The 19565-nt window shown below is 37.1% G+C and overlaps 1 protein-coding gene across 1 annotated transcript in view; it reads left to right on the top strand.

The window, feature by feature from the left end:
• TENM1 (teneurin transmembrane protein 1) overlaps nt 1-19565 on the top strand; it is a 590326-nt gene that overhangs the window by 354734 nt on the left and 216027 nt on the right. Inside the window, exons 8-12 of the mRNA XM_004685779.2 lie at nt 4726-4925; nt 5412-5622; nt 10574-10675; nt 12052-12246; nt 15685-15885. Coding sequence (XP_004685836.1) covers nt 4726-4925; nt 5412-5622; nt 10574-10675; nt 12052-12246; nt 15685-15885 — 909 coding nt within the window. The remainder of the gene's footprint in view (nt 1-4725; nt 4926-5411; nt 5623-10573; nt 10676-12051; nt 12247-15684; nt 15886-19565) is intronic.

The raw sequence follows: 19565 nt of genomic DNA, 5'->3' as shown, positions 1-19565 counted from the left end.
GAGTGTTTAGCTCAAGTAAATTGGTGGATATTGGTGAGACTGTGATAACTACAGTACTGAACAGTTGGATATGACCTGTGACTCTTCATCTTGGATTTGTGTAAGAAAGTGTTGCTGTTGCAAGAGAATATAGTCATCCTGAATCTCTGATATGCCTCAGTAAAAGTAAGTGATTAAATGACAAGATATAAATACTACAAAAACTATACCTCGGTGCTGTACGTTAACTCTATTGCTGACAGTTTGCAAATGCAGGATTAGAGTTCATGTTAAGTTTGGCCAAAAGTATAGCACTTACCTATACCAATTCAGAATCTTCATGAAATCACATTACATATTATTTTTCTGCATGTAGTTTCCTTCTCTTTTTCTGTATGCAGTTGCCTTCTCTTTAGCTTCTCCCTTTGAGCTACCTTAAGAAAAATAATGAAATAATAACTGAACCAATAATCCCTGCATTGTAATCCATAACTAATTTTGAGAGAAATTAAATGGAGCAAGTTATTTAGCGATGTAGATTGCTAGCAGAAAGATAGTCTCCTATCTGATGTGAAGATCTGAAAGAGGCTGAGAAATTTTCCATTTGCAAGCTGTGAGAATTTCTCTTCTCTAATACTCCTACACTAGTAACTAGCAAATTATAGTCTACATGTTCATTCATGTTGTCATCTCTCTTCACTACCTTGTCTTAACTGTGATGCAAGTTCTCAAAGGGTAAGCGCATCCTCTTTTAAAATTATCTGTGCATGTGTTTTGGATACTTATATATGTTTTGGATATTTAGTAAGGAAGCTCCTTACTTCATGAGTTTCTTTTGATTTAGTGAATAACATTTAAATAGCCTCATTATGCAATATATGATGCTATAAAGTGCAGAAGGAAGAGATGGCATAGCATTTGGTAAGGCTCATCTATAAAGGTTAATGTCCATCAGCCAGTTTGCCCTGATTTTTTTTAAAACGACAGTGTCTGTATTCATTAAAGATTGCTTGTAGCACCTTTAAAATAGTGTTTGCTGAACCGAAAACATTTAAAATCGTTTTATATTTATAACATTGTTTGCATGACTGAATGATGCATTTTAAGAAGTAATAAAAGCCCCTAATGAGGATAGCAGTTGAATAAACTGAACATAAAGTTGAGAACAGAAGTGTCCACATAAACACAGTCTGTTAATGAATTGCCTACTCAATGAAGACGTCTGGCAGCTCCAGGACCTTAAGAGTTAAATGAATAATCATCCTTTGGGGACCAAACTGTTCTGTCTCACGTGGGTAAAAGTAACTTTCATTGAAAAATAAGGTCCTCAGTTGGTCATTTATCACCTCAAAGGGCGTATTTTATTATAAATGTCAATTCCACAAAATTATGTGTCCTGTAATACATAATTATGTTCAAAATTGCATTTGAAATCTATTATTAACAGTTAACAGTGAACATTCTTAAAATAGTTATTACTCTTGGCCTTAACACAAAAAGCAATAATGGAGGTATTTTAGGGAGTTAAAAGCTGCAAGGCATTGGCCTCCGAATAAAGCCACTGCAGGTGTGTTTCTTAATGGGCTGTTAATTTTATAGTGGGGGAATACAAAGGACAGAGACCATGTGTGTTTTTAAACTATGGTGTGGAGAAGCAGTTGATGGCTGAAAAATATAAAGGCAGTGTAATGTGAGGCCAAGTTGAACTCTTCTGAGATATACTCCTCCTTGCTTCAAATCCACATAATCTAATTCTCTTCTCTTGTGTCTCTCCCCCTCCCTACCACTACATAACAAAGAATTTCACAGTACTACATATTCATCTAGCACCTCAGAAAGAATAAGAAAATATGGGAAGAAATAACAAAGATCTGATGGGCCAAACTCAGCGTCCTTCCACACAAACCAGCTGCTGAGTTTCTTGTTTGGCCCTGTTAGTCACTAGACTCACCATCCTGAAGTCAGTTTTGACCCTCCCTTTCCCACATCAAGTGTCCTGCCTTGAAGAAGACATTCACTGTCTTCTTCCTTTCTGCTTTCTCCTTTTGTTCTTTGGGAAAGAATTTTTATTATTACAAGTAACTCATATTTTAGACCTATTTTTTAAAAATATGTAACTGGATTTTACTTTCTATTTTGAATGATGTTTCTGACCTCTTAATACAGGGTTGTCATTCATTGCTTTTGTTTTATTTATAATACAGATCTGTGAAATGTCGTTTCTATCTTTCATGTTTTCTAATTGTACTGTCCAGTCTGTGTCTTCCCTTTCTTGCCTTCATATAGATTTTTTTAAATCTTATGATTATTTTCTTTACGCTAGTCAAAAATTAATTTTTTATTGGGCTTACTAGGCTTTATACTTGAAATTTCAATAACAGTTTTTAATTTATTATAATGTGAAGTTAATTGATATATCTACCATTCCTCAGAATAATCCAGACATTTTACAATTCCAAATATGTAGTTGGTCTTTGTTAAACTTTTTTATGGAATAATTGATAAATAACATTATAAATATTTAAAGTATACAACTGATGGTTTGAAATATTTAGCCATTGTAGAATGACTACCAAGATCAAAATAATTAACATATCCATCACCTCACATAGTTACCATAGTTAACTTTTTTGATGATTTTTTAAGTAAAATGTTTACAGTCTACTCAGCAACTTCAAAATATATAATACTGAATTGTTAACTAACGTCACCATACTACACATTAGACCCTCAGAACTTTTTGTAACCGCAAATGTGTACCCTTTCACTTCCATCCCATTTCCACCTCCATACATTACCCACTAATCATCATTAAATTCTTTCCCTATAAAATAGTCCTTTTGGGCCTTCCCTGGTGGCACAGCGGGCTAAAGCACTGCACTAAGAAGCTAAAGCCATTTCCGCATGAGTTCGATCCCTGCCTGCCCCGGAGGTGACCACAGGGCGCGGCAGACCTCTCCTGACCCGCCCGCTGCTCCCCTCAGCAGTGTACTTCGTCAATCTGTCTGTTCTGCTCCCCGCTCTGTCTCTGGTGAAGCCTCTCACCCTCCGCATCTCTGGCCTGTACCCCAGTTCTGTATAAATAAATAATCTTTAAAAAAAATAGTCCTTTTAAAAAGATTCCATATATGATATCATATAATATTTGTCTTTTCCATCTGACTTACTTTACGTAATGTAATGCCGTCTGGATTCATCCATGTTGTTGCAAATGGCAAGTTTTCCTCCTTTCTGTGACTGAATAATATTCCATTGTGTCTATCTGGATAAATATATCTGTGTATACATATACAGCTATATATAGCATATGTGTATATGTTTGTATATGTATATATTTGTATTTGTGCTTATATTTGCACATGCATGTGTGCATATTTATATGTATGTATTCTAAAACAATATATATCTATGTATATGTGTATATACTGTATTTACAGACATGTGCATATATTTATAAATATACATACATGTAAATTTGTATATATACATGCACTCATGTATGTATGAATATACACAGAGACATCTATAGAGATACATATACACATACATCTTCATTCGTCCGTTGACTGACATTCTGTTTCTATATTTCGCTATTGAATCTAATGCTAACACATATATGGGAATAATGATATCTTTTCAAGATACTTATTTTAATTAATTCCTTTACCCATAAATAGGATTATTAGTTCATATGGTTGCTTGATTTTTAAGTTTTTGAGGAAGAACCATATTGTGTTTCTTACTGGCTATACACCAATAAGACTTCCCTTTTCTCCAAGTCCTTGCCACTTACCTCTTATCTTTTTGGTAATCACCATCATAAGTGGCTGTGAAGGTGTTATCCCATTGTGGTTTTGATTTGCATTTCCCTGATTACTAGTGATGTTGCATTCCTTTTGACATACTTGTTGGCCATCACTGTGTTTCTTTGGGAAAATGTCTATTCAGTCCTTTGTCTATCTTTTAATGGATTGTTTGCTTTATTGTTGCTGAATTGTATAAATTCCTTTCTATTTTGGACATTAACCCATTATCAGATATAAGGTTTCAGATATTTTCTCCTTTCCAGTGTATGCCTTTTCAACTTATTGATTATTTCTTTTGCTGTACAGAGCTCTTTAGTTTGATATTGTCCCACCTGTTTATTTTATAATGAACTGGAATGTACTTTTTTATATGAAACATTAGGCTTACCCTAAATTTACATGTTTATATCAAATTATTGTCCTATAAATTCCTGGGTCATTCTTGTAACTTCCTGTTTTCTCCCTCAACATTAGCCCTTCTAATATGCCAAAACCTCTTTCCTCTTAAAAACTTTTAAAGAACTATCGTCCTTTAGTTATTAGTGTTATTAGTGTAGTTAGTAGTGTTCTTAGTGTAGTCATTAGTGTACATATCCTATTTCCTCTCTTATTCAAAGCTCTTTGAGACAAGAACTACACTTCACTAATTTGTGCGTCTCCTACAGCTACTGTGACAGTACTAGGTAAATAATGGTTAAAAATTATCAGATGATGGGACTACATGCATTAGTAGTTCAGGAGGAGGGAGAGACTGATATAGTGGCTGGTTAGAGAAAGTTCTTTGGAAGGTATGTAATTTGGGTAAAGCCTTGAAAAATGGATGGAGCAGGGAGGTAGAAAAACTAAGTCATTTTGATATATGTATTGTTGGAAAACTAAAAATCACTGCTATATAAATAAAGATTAATATTCATGTAATTTTCTTTGCCTTTAAAACTAGTGTTTCAGAAGGGACGGGCGATAGACACTGGAGAAGTTGACATTGGCGCACAGGTCATGCAGACTATTCCACCTGGCTTGTTCTGGCGTTTCCAGATCACCATCCACCATCCGATCTACCTAAAATTTAATATTTCATTAGCCAAGGACTCTCTGCTGGGAATTTATGGCAGAAGAAACATTCCACCTACACACACTCAGGTATTTGATATTATAGGTATTTCTCTTTTTTCCCAATTTTATTGCTTTATTAATCATTATAGGCATTTCTGGAATCATTTTAGAGTGTGTTGGGATGAACAGCTCATGGCTTGTGACTTGCAAAGTAAGTAGGAGTCAAATTTGAGGACAAACAATGTTTGCAATAAATACCCATATTAATCACACTCAAATGAAAAAAAAAATGTCATTGACAAATAAGGACCAGCATGTACCAGAGCAAATTCAAAATGGGAGCCTAAGAAAATACTCTGGAAATGCATATCCTCTCCTATACCAAGATGATTATTCAACTTCCCAGCCCTTTCTTAGCTTTGGTACCCCTACCTATGCCAGCCACTGTTTTCAGACATTCATGAGGTTTGGTGCCAGTGAGGGAATGCAAATAAGTAAGGGAAATCAGTCCAAAATGTAACTTTGTTTTTATCTAAAAATAATGACTGACATTTGTGTTTGTATTTGTTCCAGTTTGACTTTGTAAAACTAATGGATGGAAAACAGCTAGTGAAGCAGGACTCCAAGGGTTATGATGAAACCCAGCACTCCCCTCGGAACTTGATCCTAACCTCACTGCAGGAAACAGGCTTCATAGAGTATATGGACCAAGGGCCTTGGTATCTGGCATTTTATAATGACGGAAAAAAGATGGAGCAGGTATTCGTGTTAACTACAGCAATTGGTAAGCTGCCTTGATGATTGTTTCGAATTGATAACATAACTCTAGAAAGTTACCATCACTGTCTTTCAGTGATGAAAGTGATACTGATGTTATTTAAGCTTATTGCTCATTCTGCCTTAAAGTCATTATTCAACATAGGACACTATGAGGAAGATTTATGTTGTTGTTGTTGTTGATGTTGATGCTATTTAAATGCTGGTTAAGATTCTTTAAGTGCTCCATTAATTGCTACATTTTAGGGTATTTGCCATGTACCTTTTTATGTTTTCAACAGGAATAATTACCTGGATAATATTTTTACCAAGGCCATATAGATGAACAACTTTAGTGAAGAAAGATTTCAATTTCAATTTCCACAAGGAAAGGAAAAACAGATAAATACAATTTAGAAAGGCAAAACTGGCAAGAGTTCAATTCTATAGAAGTGTTTGTATACCATTAAGGTTTCAAAATTAAAAGTATGAGTATTTAGAGACAAGTCTTAAGAATAACTTGGGTCATTCACAGCCCAATACTTCTAAAATTGTTTAGTTTAAAGGAAACACAATAACAATATAATGTTATAAACCAATGTTATTTCAATACAAAATTTTTTAAATAGAAGTTAAAAGTCATCAGGATGTTTCAGGACCTGTTCAAAATGTTATTTTTAAACAATGTCCATATGTACTCTTATTTATCAAAGGATCTCTCTTTAATTTTTGATATATTCACTCCCCATGAAACTTTGAGTGAATAAAGCTGAGCTCTTTAGCAATTTTAAAGCCCTGAGAGTAAACAACTCAGACACAGTACTTTACTGTGTGAATTTTCCTAAAACATGTGCTTTAAGAGAAAGGAAAATATATTTTACAGCCGTGATTTTTCTATGCAACTCTCACTACTTTATCCTTTCGTTAACCTGTTTAACCATATGTTTAGGCTAAAAATGTGTTGAACTGTTAATAGATACATCATCTGCTCTTTACAACAATTATGTTCAACTTTTACTTGGTGCTGAAGACCTTGATTCAGTAGAAAACGACACTCCAGTCACAAGATTATCAAAAACTATCCTCTGAAGTAATCAGAAAAGCAGTAAAAATGCCCTGATGATTTTCTGTCTAGAGAAAAAGAGACGATGAAGATGATCATACATCTTCAAAAGACAAAGTATTTGTCAAATGAGAAAAAAATAAATTTAACTCACGACACTGCTTTGCTACTCTCAGACTCAGTGGAACAGATTCAACAGATGTAACTCTCATGGCATCTTTCTATCGAATTCCAGTTTTGATCATCCAAATGCCAATCAGTTATGAGAGGCTGAATTTCTCCTAAGGAATCAAAGCAATTAGATGAGGTTGAGCGTGTTTAGGGTGGTAGAGCTATTTACAGAAATCAAAGCAATTGGAAGACCTGCAATGGTTGTGAAGAAGAATTTCTCTCTTCCTGTGAACTGTACCTATAAGCTGAAGTTAAAGCACTAACCATTTTATCAGCTTTTCAAAATTCAAAAAGCCCAGAAACATGCTTGGAGTTTTTTCCCAAAAAGACCCTTCTTTTGCCCAAAAAGAACCTAACCTTGAGATATAATTACTATTACCAAAATATCAAACTGTCAGTTTTTTATGCAATCACATATTTGCTTTTCCCACATGCAAGGCAGGTTTTTATTTATTTTGCTTTGCTTTCTGATGAACTTTAAAGATTTGAAGCAAAAGAAACACTTTTGCCATTCCACTTAAAGAGAATCCACGTAAATTCTGAAAAAAAATCAAAGGTATTCAAGTTATTTACTCTAAATTATCTTTATTAATGTTTATATTGTCATAATTAATCTTAATTATAACAAAAGGAAAGATTAAACAGATTAAGTTTTATATTAATTTAAATATTCTAAATTCTGTTTATTCATCAATTACATGCTAAGGTTAGAAATCAGTTCACTTAACTGTACTTAATCTGCTAATGAATATGGATCAAAATGGTATAAATAACCACCATTTATTGAATGACTAATGCAGGCTAGCCACATATTATGAACATACTATTTTCCAGTAGTATAGATAGTTGCCAGTACAACCAACCTCAGCCAACTTGCTCTGTGACATGATAATATATCCCATTCCTAGAGTGCCACTCTGCCTCAAGCACTGTACTTGATGCTTTATACAGTCATCTTCTGTTTTCTCATCAGAACCCTGATAGCATAGGCATAGTAATACTTCTACTATAAATAGTTCAGATAGGAAGCTTGGAATGAGTAAATAACTTGGAAAAGTTTCACCACCAGCAAGTGATAAAATTGGGATTTGAGATCCAGTGTGTCTGATTCCAAAGCCCATGCCTTTAGAAATATTCATTCGATATCATTATTCCTTACCTTTAATTCTTCCCTTAACAAAACCTGCCAGAAGCAAAACCTATCATCTGTGTAAATGTTGATTCCAAGGGGCCTTCAAGTTTAGCATAATAATGAGGCTTTAAACATAGAATTTTAAAATAATTTTCAAATCTAATGAGCTAAAGTCTAAGAACTGATTCAGATGTGAGAATAAAAAGAATGAAAAGCGTGTAGAGGCCAACATAAATAGAAATACATATTCTTTTTGATCTCTAGTTATTGCTGTGTTCCTGTTGGGGTCATCTTCCTCTGGTGTCCCTAGGCTGCCCTGATGTCGCTTTGATACCCAGTGGAGATGGCAGCTTCCAAAACCTCCTATATTGCCTTCTCTTCTCATTTGCATTGCTGGTGCAAAGCTCTGTGCAAAAGTGTGGGTCCAGGGACAGCTCTTGGAGAAGTCAATAAGATGGAGGGATTTTTATTTATTTTGATAGCAACTTTATTAAACATTTTTTCAACAATGGCTACATCCCCACAAGGCTGTTTCCATAAAATTGTCAATAGGAGCTGGAGTGAAATTAAATTCAATTGTATTTACCTTTGAACGCTTCCTCCATGGCCTCCTATTAACTGTACAGGGCAGGGGAAATCCAAATGGAGATTTAAGAACTACCACTAAAGCTTGGTACAGAATGCTAGATAAGTAGAAAATAGAGAAATAATTGTTCCCCTTCTAAATGAAAAAAAAAAAAAAAAGACTCACTGTACCTTTCCATAATGACCTTTTAAATAAATTAGTGGTTTTCTGAAAATAACGGGTGTTTTAATGAGCTAAAAATGGCTAGCTCTTTTGTCAAATGTTACATTTCTGCCAACCCAGTTGTAGTTCAGCAAATGCCATGTGTCAGTTTCATAGCCAGTTCAGTTTTCTAACACAGGAATCAACCATCATAAATCCATAAAAGGGGATCTGTCGTAGTCACAGAGGGGTGAGAAGAATATTCTCCCTTGGCTTGCCAGTAGAACAGCTATCTGCACAGCCACTGAGTTCATTCTCATTCTAACTTTCCAAAAATTGCCAAAATGGAATAGATACCACTTTCTCCCGGTTGCTTTTATTCTGCCCAAAGCAGAATGCCAAGTTTAGCTCAGACATTCTCCAACTATAGAAGTTGACTATTTGCAGCATTGCTTCTCAATGCTTGAATGCTGCGGCCACCCGCTGGGCCACCTGAGGTCTTTTTAGAAAGCCAATTACTAGACTGCATCCCTCAGAGACGCTCAGTGGATCTGGGAGTGCATCAAGGGCATCTGCATTTTTAAGTGCCTGTGGATACAGGTGGTCAAAAGGTCACAACTGAAAAAAAAATGCTATTTCTTGACTCTCAGTATAAATTCTCATAATTCAGTGGAAGGTGCCATGACCATTTCCTCAAATACATCCTATTATAAGTAGCTTAGCCAAGTGAAACTAAATTAAGTGGACAACGTGGGTTGAAAAGGAGAAACTGGTACATAGGAAAAATGTGAGTTTAATAGGCCGGAACATAAAACTCAGAATCCAAGAGTACTAAGTCTGGAAAACTTAATGGGAAAGCATAATAAGAAGATGATTTAATGAAATAAAAATACAAGATATGTAAATCAAACTCTCATGCTGTACACTTTAAACAATGATGTGTGTCAATTATTTCTCAATAAAACTAGGGAAATATCTGCAAAATTGTTATCTCATGGACTTAGAATCCAGTGTTGTTATACTCATATGTGATTTTTATCTAGAAATAATTTTAATGTCATTGTTAGAGACTTATTATGTATAACTTTATACCTTTTCAGTCAGTTTACTTACCATAAATCTTATCAAAGTTCTGCTGCATTGAACATTTTTATATCATCAAAACTTCCTATGGGCACCTTCAAAGCCTTCTCAATTCCCTTGAAACCTATTCTTTTCTAAGAGTGGATTGAAGGGAAATTAGTGGCAGAGAACTGATAAGCGTTTACAGTCAAGAAAGCATTTCTCAACAAAATACTTAGGTTCTAATGCTTTTAGTGGTGGTGAATTTAATATGAACACTTACTTTAAAAGCCTTCCATTGTCACTTATTAATGAAAATGAAATACTGATTATCATAGTTAAGCTGTCAAGATAGCAGATTAAACATTCTAAGGTGCTAAAGAAGAAAATTTTATTTGCTACAACCTAAACTTGAAAAAATCAACAGTAGACTTAGTCTTCTGGTTTGCATTTTCAAGCCTGTTTTGCTTTTGAGAAATGTCCTATAATCCTAGTACATTTTTAGCTTTATCATGAATGTCTCATAAGAATACAATTCATCTAGACCCTTTATGCACTTTAGAAATGAGGTTGCTTTTTAGTTCCACTCTTGAATAGCCAATTCAGCAAATTCAGGGCCCTTTTAATAATTTGGTACTGCTTGTGACATCTTACAGAAATATTTGGCATCTGATTTTAAATAGTAAGTGCTCCATAGACAGCAGAGGGCAAGATTGTTATGGGCCCAGAGTTCTTGCAATGTACCAAAAAAAAAAAAAAGGTTTAAGGACTCTGCAGCCTGAGAGTTATATTCATTTGTTTTTTCTTTTTCTCTCTATTAATAGAAATAATGGATGACTGTTCTACAAATTGCAATGGAAATGGAGAGTGTATCTCTGGCCATTGTCACTGTTTCCCAGGATTCCTTGGGCCTGACTGTGCTAGAGGTAATGTTGGCCTGTTATTCTGATTGATTTAGGGAAATAGAAATCACTTAAGAACTGAGAATTAGTAGCAGGAGGAGGAGGAGGCTGTAGTGATGATAGTAGAGCAGCAACAATAACATCCCCACTGCCACTTACTCTACCAGGCACTGTTCTAAACATTTTGTATTATGCCTCTTGATTCCTGCTTCCTACGATAGCCATGTAATACAGAGCTACTATTATCACAGTCTAAAGGACAAAGAAACAACCTCGGGTGAAAAAACTTATCCAGGGCTATCTGATAGCTGGAATTTGTACCTACATCTGATCCAACTAGGACATGATATTTCTATTTCCTTCATAAACAAACTTCATAGTGGATGGACTTTAAGAGTGGGCAAAATAGGTAACTACTGATACACACAATGTAAACTGAAGGAGTGGGTGATCACCACATGGGTAAGTAGCCTAGAAAATAGAAAAGTCAAAAGTTAAACTTAGCAAACCGGACTGCTTCCTAGACTTGCCCATAATTTAATTTTTGAAAAGCTTAGGTAAATCACACATATTTTCCCATAGGCTTAGTTATTACTTTAGTAATGCCTTCTGTTCATTTCCAATGTGTTCTAAAATTTCTCCACCCTGTAATAATTTAAGCTCATATTTCTTAGCTGCCCAGTTTCTTTAGATTAAATTCTGTTCAATAGAGAATTCTACACCCTTTGCCATGTTCACAGTACTACAATAGATCTTGAGGAAGTGGGGGGTTTGAGTGGAGGGAGGTAGATTGTATTAAAAAGAATAATACAGGATTTACAGATTCTGCCCTTAAGGGACCCACAGTGTTAATGGGGAAACAAACCATAACAAAGCAGAGTAGATATTCTATGAAACATCTGCCCAGGTATTATGGGAACAGACATCTGTCCACATCTCTTTGAACGCGCAACTTTTCAAGATCACATTCTCTAATATGAATAATGCCCTGTTTATTAGTTTCTAAAAATTTCAAGGCTTTTCTTCCTAAAAACATACATCTGCTTGTGGACAAAAAGTTATGAGAAAGCATAGCTTATGATAGTGATGATAATAATAATATAACAGTAATAGTTGTTCAATACTATGGAAAAATCAAAAGCAAATTCTTGAAATAATTTCTCCTCCCAGGTCATATTTTGTAACTTATATTTATGCCCACAAGAAGAATAGTCTGTTTATTATCATGAACATGTGCCTATTTAATAAAGGTAAAGACAAAAATAGTATAGGTTTTTGGTTGTGTGCTTTGTTTTTGTTTTTTGCCTGAAATATTACACAAAGAATCAATAGAACATTACTCTTTGGCAATTGTTAAATGCATGATGAGATCAGTACTGGTTCATTTTGCCAACCTTCAGATTCGTGCCCTGTGCTGTGTGGTGGAAATGGAGAATATGAGAAAGGACACTGTGTCTGTCGAAATGGCTGGAAGGGTCCAGAGTGCGATGTTCCAGAAGAGCAGTGCATTGATCCAACGTGCTTTGGCCATGGCACCTGCATCATGGGAGTCTGCATCTGTGAGCTGGGCTACAAAGGAGAAATTTGCGAGGAAGGTCAGAACCCTCATTTTAATCTGTTGCTTCAGGCTTTTACTGAATTGACCACCTTGTCATTTTATGAGTCTAGTTGAGATTCAGGTAGTCTTTGCAAATGCTCAATGTTGAGCATGTCCTTAGTACATGGAGAAAAGGGTTGGTGCAAGGGACTTCTTGTCTCTTCTGACAGTCTGTGATACTAATATGAGGCTGTGTCTCTGACACTTTCAGAGCAACTCTAACACTGTTTTCTAACTTGACGATTTTCATACTGATGATATTAGGTGTTAATTCATATACTTTCATTATTACAGAGTGCACTAAGCTACATCTTGCTTTAAAGCACATGATAAAAGCAATCATGTATGTACATTTGGAATCATTTCATGAATGTTTTCTTGCGACTGATTTGTAATTAACACTATTATTGTTGTAGCATTATATTATTTATTACTATATACCGCATATTGAAACTTGACCTCTATGTCTAAGGAAACCAACCTAACTACTAGTGAGTTTCAAGGCAGTGCCTTTATATTAAAATTCACCCCCAAAGGAGCCTTTGCTCACACACACAAACATATTTTGAAATGGCAATAGTGTTGTCATTTAAAGAGACACATTGGAAAATTAGTTTACTAGTAATCAGATCTTTTTTCGTGGCACATTCCTCCAATACGACTGATTTCAGAAATAATATTAAACCATTATCGTGGGAGATGGTCTCATCACAACTGTTGTTCAGGAAAGAAGATGCTGAAATGCACTATAATTGCTTTTTAAAGATGGCTGATTAAGACTATTACACAGCATTGTAAAGGGTTTAATCTCATTCCACTCCATGAGCAAGCAAGAGTTTAGCTTTCCACTTCCCATTAGAAAAGTAGAATTTTAGTGTGAAGATTGTATCTGTTCCAATGAGAGGCACTGGGCCTAAACCAGGCACGAGAGTTACTTTTAGGAATTGTTTTCACGGTGATCTAATGGCTGTTACAGATAAACGCACATCCCCCCAACCCCCAAAATGGTGTGAATCACAGTATCAAGGGTTTCACCTTTAAAACATTTAAAATTTTTTAAATTTAAAATACATTTTAAAAAAGATTTATTTTTGCATACACCACTGGGATACAGACCAGAGGTGCAGGGGTGGTGAGAGGACTCACCAGAGACAGAGTGGGGAGCAGGACAGCCTAACTGACAGAGTACACTGCTGAGGGGAGCAGCGGGCAGGTCAGGAGAGGGCTGCGGCACCATGTGGGTTAGGACTGGGGATCGAACTCATTCTCAAGTGGCTTTAGCTTCTTAGTGCTGCACTTTAACCCGCTGTGCCACTAGGGAAGGCCCTTAAAATACATTTTAAAATGTTTAAATCCTTCTAATTTAAATTTTGTGAGCAGTTTAAAAGGGCTTAAAAATTTGCCCTTAGGGGTCACTAAGAAAATTTGTGGAACAACCAAAAGAGCAAGAACGAATACTCACCATATTTAATGGTGTAAACTTTACAAATACACCAGTAAAATACAGATTATAAGTCTGACATTGTAACAGGGAACACCTAGGAAACGAAGACTTACCCTGCCCGCTGCCCTGTAACATCTCAGGCTGAACTGGGCTTTTGGGTCACGTGGTGATAGTAGTGGTTGTGTTTCGTTGTTGCTTCTTGTGATTTGCAGAACTTTTGTTTTAAAATAAAAGGCAAGTGCCACACAAAGATCTCTATGTCTGGCTTCAAAACAAGTAGGAAATCTGATCCTCTTGGACCCACCTCCTATGTGGCAGTAGACAACTTGAGTGCAACAGTTCTCTTGAAACTGCACTGTTATTCTGTTTGCTCCTGAAATACTATTTTCTTGTATTCAGTCCATGTCAGCCATGCATGCCACCTGCCTTACCCCTTCAGCCATATGACTGTGTACCTCCAATTTAAGCATAACTTACCTATTCAGAAAAGATGGTCTTTTTTTGTATAATAAACTGTATTGAGTGCTGTGTTGATTAAAATTATTACTGTATTTTAATATTGCAAAATGACCTTTTTCCAAAATAATATTCTGTGCAGTGGATGGTCCCACTCCCTCCAAATAAGAAATGAATTGTATTTTCTGGTATTTGTTTGCTGATTAGCTCAGATATAAAAAGCACTGTGCTAATGGCCCTGAGATCATGGGCTAATTATAATGGCTATAGCACTAATTATAATAAAGCTTAGTTAGAGTCACTCTGTTCCATGTCCGGGAACCACACCCTGAAACTAGGTAGGCCAGTCTCCAAAATGAAGGCAGGTTTTATCAGTCTTTCCCATTGCTAGAAAAGTAATTCAAAGCATACATCCTCATTATTGTAAGTTTTCTTAGTCTCATCTTATGTGTATGAGAATACTTAAAATTTGTAAATCAACCCTCCATTTCCTATAGAATGGTCACTCAGTTAAAACCACAACATAATTTCCCCCAAGGCACGCATACAAATCTATTTCTAAAAGAGCTTATACATTTGTTAGAACATGTCCAAGCAAATTCCAGACTTACAGAATCAGACAAAATTTGCCTGTGTTATGCTAAAACTTTGGCAACTATGTCACATTGTTCTGATAGGAGAAACCACAGATAAAAGAATTTTTAAAATAGCTTTTACTTGTTATATTTTTGGCACTTCTCAGGATAAATGAGAGATTGTAATCGGTTGATTGTGTTGTGTAATTTTATGCAATACCAGTCATCTCATCCAATACCTTGAAAATAACAAACTGTAAAATATATCTATGAGCACCTCTACACACACCAAGTAAAAGCCACTTCTAGGAGCAGTGATTCTAATTCCAGGAAAGTTCGGGAAGGGCTTACAAGAAGCTCTTCAAGATTTTTGCAAACCTGAGGAATTCCTGTGGTAGGCGCCAGCCCACCCTCCCATTTGTTTCAGAGCACTTCCCTCCGCTCACCATTTCACATAGCATATGTGTGCTTTCCTCCTCCTGAATACATCTATGCATACAAGAAGGGGTGCAGGCAGAGGTGCGGGCATGGGGCAAACATTCACCAGACAGAGTGGGGAGCAGAGCAGGCAGACCCACCGAAATACACTGCTGAGAGGAGCAGCAGGTGAGACAGGAGAGGTCTGCCATGCCCTTTGGGTCACTCCCTGGTCAGGGATCAAACACATGCTGCAGTGGCTGCCAATAGCTTGATAGTGCTCAGGGTTAACCCCTCGTGCCACCAGGAAAGTCCCCTCCCCGTGAGTTTACAATGAAACCTTCATGAGGCACTACCGTATCTTTAAGAGTTAATAATCTTCAGGTGTGAATGCAGCCATTATGGGTCATTTTATTGCCTAATTAAAGCAGCATACGTGATATAATAGTAAGAAATCAATGTGAGTACCTCAGTTTCATTATCCTAATGTGTACTGGCCAGACCTGTTCATTTTTAACCAATTTTCTCCTTTTTGGGTCTTCAGAAGACTGTTTAGACCCAATGTGTTCCAGCCACGGCATCTGTGTGAAAGGAGAATGTCACTGCTCTACTGGCTGGGGAGGAGTCAACTGTGAAACTCCACTTCCTATATGTCAAGAGCAGTGCTCAGGACACGGGACTTTCCTTCTAGACACTGGAGTGTGCAGCTGTGACCCCAAGTGGACGGGCCCTGACTGCTCAACAGGTAGGCTGGATTTAGCTCCTTCTTCCTCCACTGCCAAGTTCTAGCTGGCCCTGGCTTTCTGGTAGTACTTAAAGTTTTAGCTGTATGCCTTCGTGGGCTTTAAGAGGCTTTCCAGTATTTCCCAGGCTTCTGTTTGCCTGGGTTTTCAAATATAACATTCAGCTGGTTTTTAGTAGTATTTTTCATTATTGTAAGTCCACACTTGAACCTCTGTCCTCATTCTCTATTCTCTTGTACTCTTCTCACCCATTCCTAAGTCTCTGACATCAGTTCTGTGCGGATTGTTGCAATCTCTACCTCCCCAGACTCAAATAATCTTTCATTTCCAACCACCTGTTGTATATTTCAGCTGGGTACCCATCACTAAAAAACACAGCTTAACCCAGGAACTCTGCTCTGTTTGTGTATTGTATATTTTTGTTGACTTAACTATTCTTACAACTTTGTTTTACTGTTACCAACCTTAACATCTTATAAAGTTCCCTGTTGTCTGTAAAGTTCAATATCCTAGCCTGTTAATAAAAGCCCACACCATATTAGTTCAGATTGGTATCTCTAGTCTATCTTCTGCTTCCTGTGTAAAAGAATCGTATGCCCTCCTTACCCCCAACATATCAGATATATATATACTTTCTCCACTCTTTTTCGGCATGAAAAGCTATTGCCTTTCCCCCTATGAAAATCCAACCCATCCACAAAATCAACTAGCTTAGTCATTCTACAAAACCGTTCCTGATCACATCAACAGGATCCTCTGAAATTCTATCATATTTATTGTTAGAGTAAAAAAGATGGTGATGTAAGTATTTGTGCACATGTCTTGTTTTTTCCACCTGAATTCTAAGCATTGAAATTATGGGTCATTCTTTATACTTTTTTCCTTATTCTCAGGCCATCTGCTCATTAAGTGGATAGAATTAATAAATAATAACGCCTACAAAGTCTGCCTGTGAATTTCGTTGAGGCTGTGAGATGACATGTGGTTAGCAGGAAGGACAGGTCCACCAGGAGACTTCTTGTGCCCCGAAATTAGCATATGAATGGAAGTGTCTGTGTTCCTTTGCTGTAAAGAAACAGGAGAATCCCTCTATTAAGAGAATTAATTCTAAGATGCTACTTCACTGTATGAAACTGTGCTGCCTCACATGGAAAACATAATGGACAGAGAATTGCATTTCTCAGTTTCGGAAATGATTAAGACACTAACGATAATCTACTAATAATACACATCTTAAAATCATTCTTTATATTTATCAAATACATGTGTGTGTGATGTGCTTAGAATGGTGCTTGGTGCTAGGGACATGGTGGTTAACAAGGGACACATAGTTCTTGCTTTTACAAAAGGAGCTAAAAGTCCAGTGGAGAAGACACAATTAACACGTAGGAAGAGTTAACAAAAGGGAAGTAACTGGGCATCATGGGACTGTATAGCATAGATAGACCTGATTATCTATAATGTACTAGATATGGCTTAGATATCGGGGTCTGAGCTTCAGTTTGAAATAATAATAGTAATGGTAGTGGTGGTAGAAGGAGTTGTAGCAGTAGAGCAAACACATGTAGTAGTCATTATGTATTTGGCACCATTCTAACTACTGTATACACGTTCACTTTATCCTTATAACCACACTAGTACATAAGTGCTATAATTATGCCCAATTTACACATGAAGAAAATAAGGTGCTCAGCAGTTAAATAATTTGCCTCAAGTCACCCATATCTCAAGTGTCAGAGTCAGATTTCAGGCTAAGATGTTCTGCTGTCACCTCGCAGGCACCTAACCACCATCCCATCCTGTGCTCTCTGAATCTGTTACTCAGCTCACCACATACACACAAGCTGCATTACCGGGCCACATTTAGGCCATGTGCTGCAGAGCACATAAGAGGACGCAGGAGGTTATTGGTGCAAAAATAAGCCCCGTCATCACCAGGCACCAGTTTGAAGTAGTCTTAACACTTAATACTAGAAAAAGGATTGTGTGGCAGTCGGGTGGGTGTGAGAGAAAGAACATTCCAGCAGGAGTAGTTCAGAGAAAGAGAGATGTGGAGCTGAAGGATACATTTGAAGCACTTGCAGGGCATTTGGCATAGCTGCCACCTAGGAGTCAAGTAGAAGATACACTTGGAGAGATGGGCAGTGGCCAGAACACAGGGGGGTTTACTTAGAGGCTGTGCTAAAGAATTCGCCTTTCCTCCTGACACAATAGGAAGCCACTGAGTGGTTTGAAGTCAGCAGCAGAGGCCACACTGATAGCAGCTGAGACAGATTGGAGCTTGATAACACAGGGAAGGAAGAGACAACCATTAGCGTGATGGTTTGAGTGGCCTGGAGAAAGAGAACTGAAACTAGTGAGAGAGGTGAGGTGGGGACAGGCCCAAAAGGAGTTCCCATCCTAGATAAGGGAGACAAGGGGAGCTGAAGATAACTGTTTTGTGTGGCTAAGTAAAAAGAAGTACCACACCTGGGAGAAAAGGCCTAGATGGAAAGCCAGTTTGGGGACTGAGAAAGAGGATGAGGTCTGCTCAGCTATGTGTGTGCTAAGGGGAAGAGGTCTGCAGAAGACCTAGGTGGAGATGGTCCATGTTTGATGTTCAAGAGTGGAACTTAAGGCACGCCCTGAGTGGAAGACAAATATTGGGAGGTCAGACAACAGGAATGTATATTTTTATCAAGAAAAGTGTGGAAAGCAATAATGAAGAAATATAGGACTCTGGAGAACACCAGCATTTGCCTTTAACAAGATTCAAAAATTTACTCTTTCTGAACACAAATAGATTAAACAGTGATTCTCTTTCTCTACAACCGCTCCCTCAAGCCACTCATACCCATTATTCACCCTTCCTGATGCCTCAGAATTGGGTCAAATTCTTGGTAATATATCACCATATGCACAAATTCAAATATTTGTATTTTCAATGAATCCACATTTAAACACAATGTGTAATGGTTTCTCTTTCCCCAACACCCCCACCCTCAAAAAATGCAATCGGTACCAAAAAAACAAAAAGCACCAATCTTGTTGGCAAAGAAAAAAAAATCACTCAGAGGAGCAAATAACTACTAATGGGCTTGCCTGTACAAGCAAGAATCCTGCCTTACCCTACTTCTCTTTCACCTCAAGCCACCCTCACTCACAAAAACAAATCAAGTGATGAGGAAAAAATGAAAGCCCCATAGAATATTATATCTGGAGGAAGGTGAACAGATATTTGGCTCCATGTCTCACAAAAGTTCTGACCTCTTCCCAGCTAGCTCAGCATTCCTCAGGTTTCCAATAAACAGCGACGCCAAGAGGCTAAGCAGTTTAACTTGAGGTATGAGAGCCACTCCTCATCCCATTATTGCCAGCATTTATGGTGCTCTTTTTATGTCCCATCATCATATGAGGTGATGGGATACTTTGTGATGAAACATAGCTGTAGTTGGGGAGACAAACATGAACAAAGATTTAGAATTCCTGTCACTATGTGTTCTAAAGAAAGAGATGTTCACGTACAAAGTGTATTTAGCATGACATCCATCTCTAATAAATGGTCATAGAAGACCTCACAGATCATGAGATGCGCCATACCTGGGAGTTTCAACTTGGCTTTGAGGATCCCGGGAAAGCCAATGGAAAGGGCTTAGTTCATATCTTGGCTATTGTAAACACCGTTGTGGTAAATACAGGAGTA

This window comes from Condylura cristata, unplaced genomic scaffold (genome assembly GCF_000260355.1).
Source record: "Condylura cristata isolate star-nosed mole 26May11 unplaced genomic scaffold, ConCri1.0 scaffold00019, whole genome shotgun sequence".
In the NCBI taxonomy this organism is placed as follows: domain Eukaryota; kingdom Metazoa; phylum Chordata; class Mammalia; order Eulipotyphla; family Talpidae; genus Condylura; species Condylura cristata.
The sequence above is the reverse complement of the archived record's forward strand: the minus strand, read 5'-3'. Positions and strand labels throughout refer to the sequence as shown.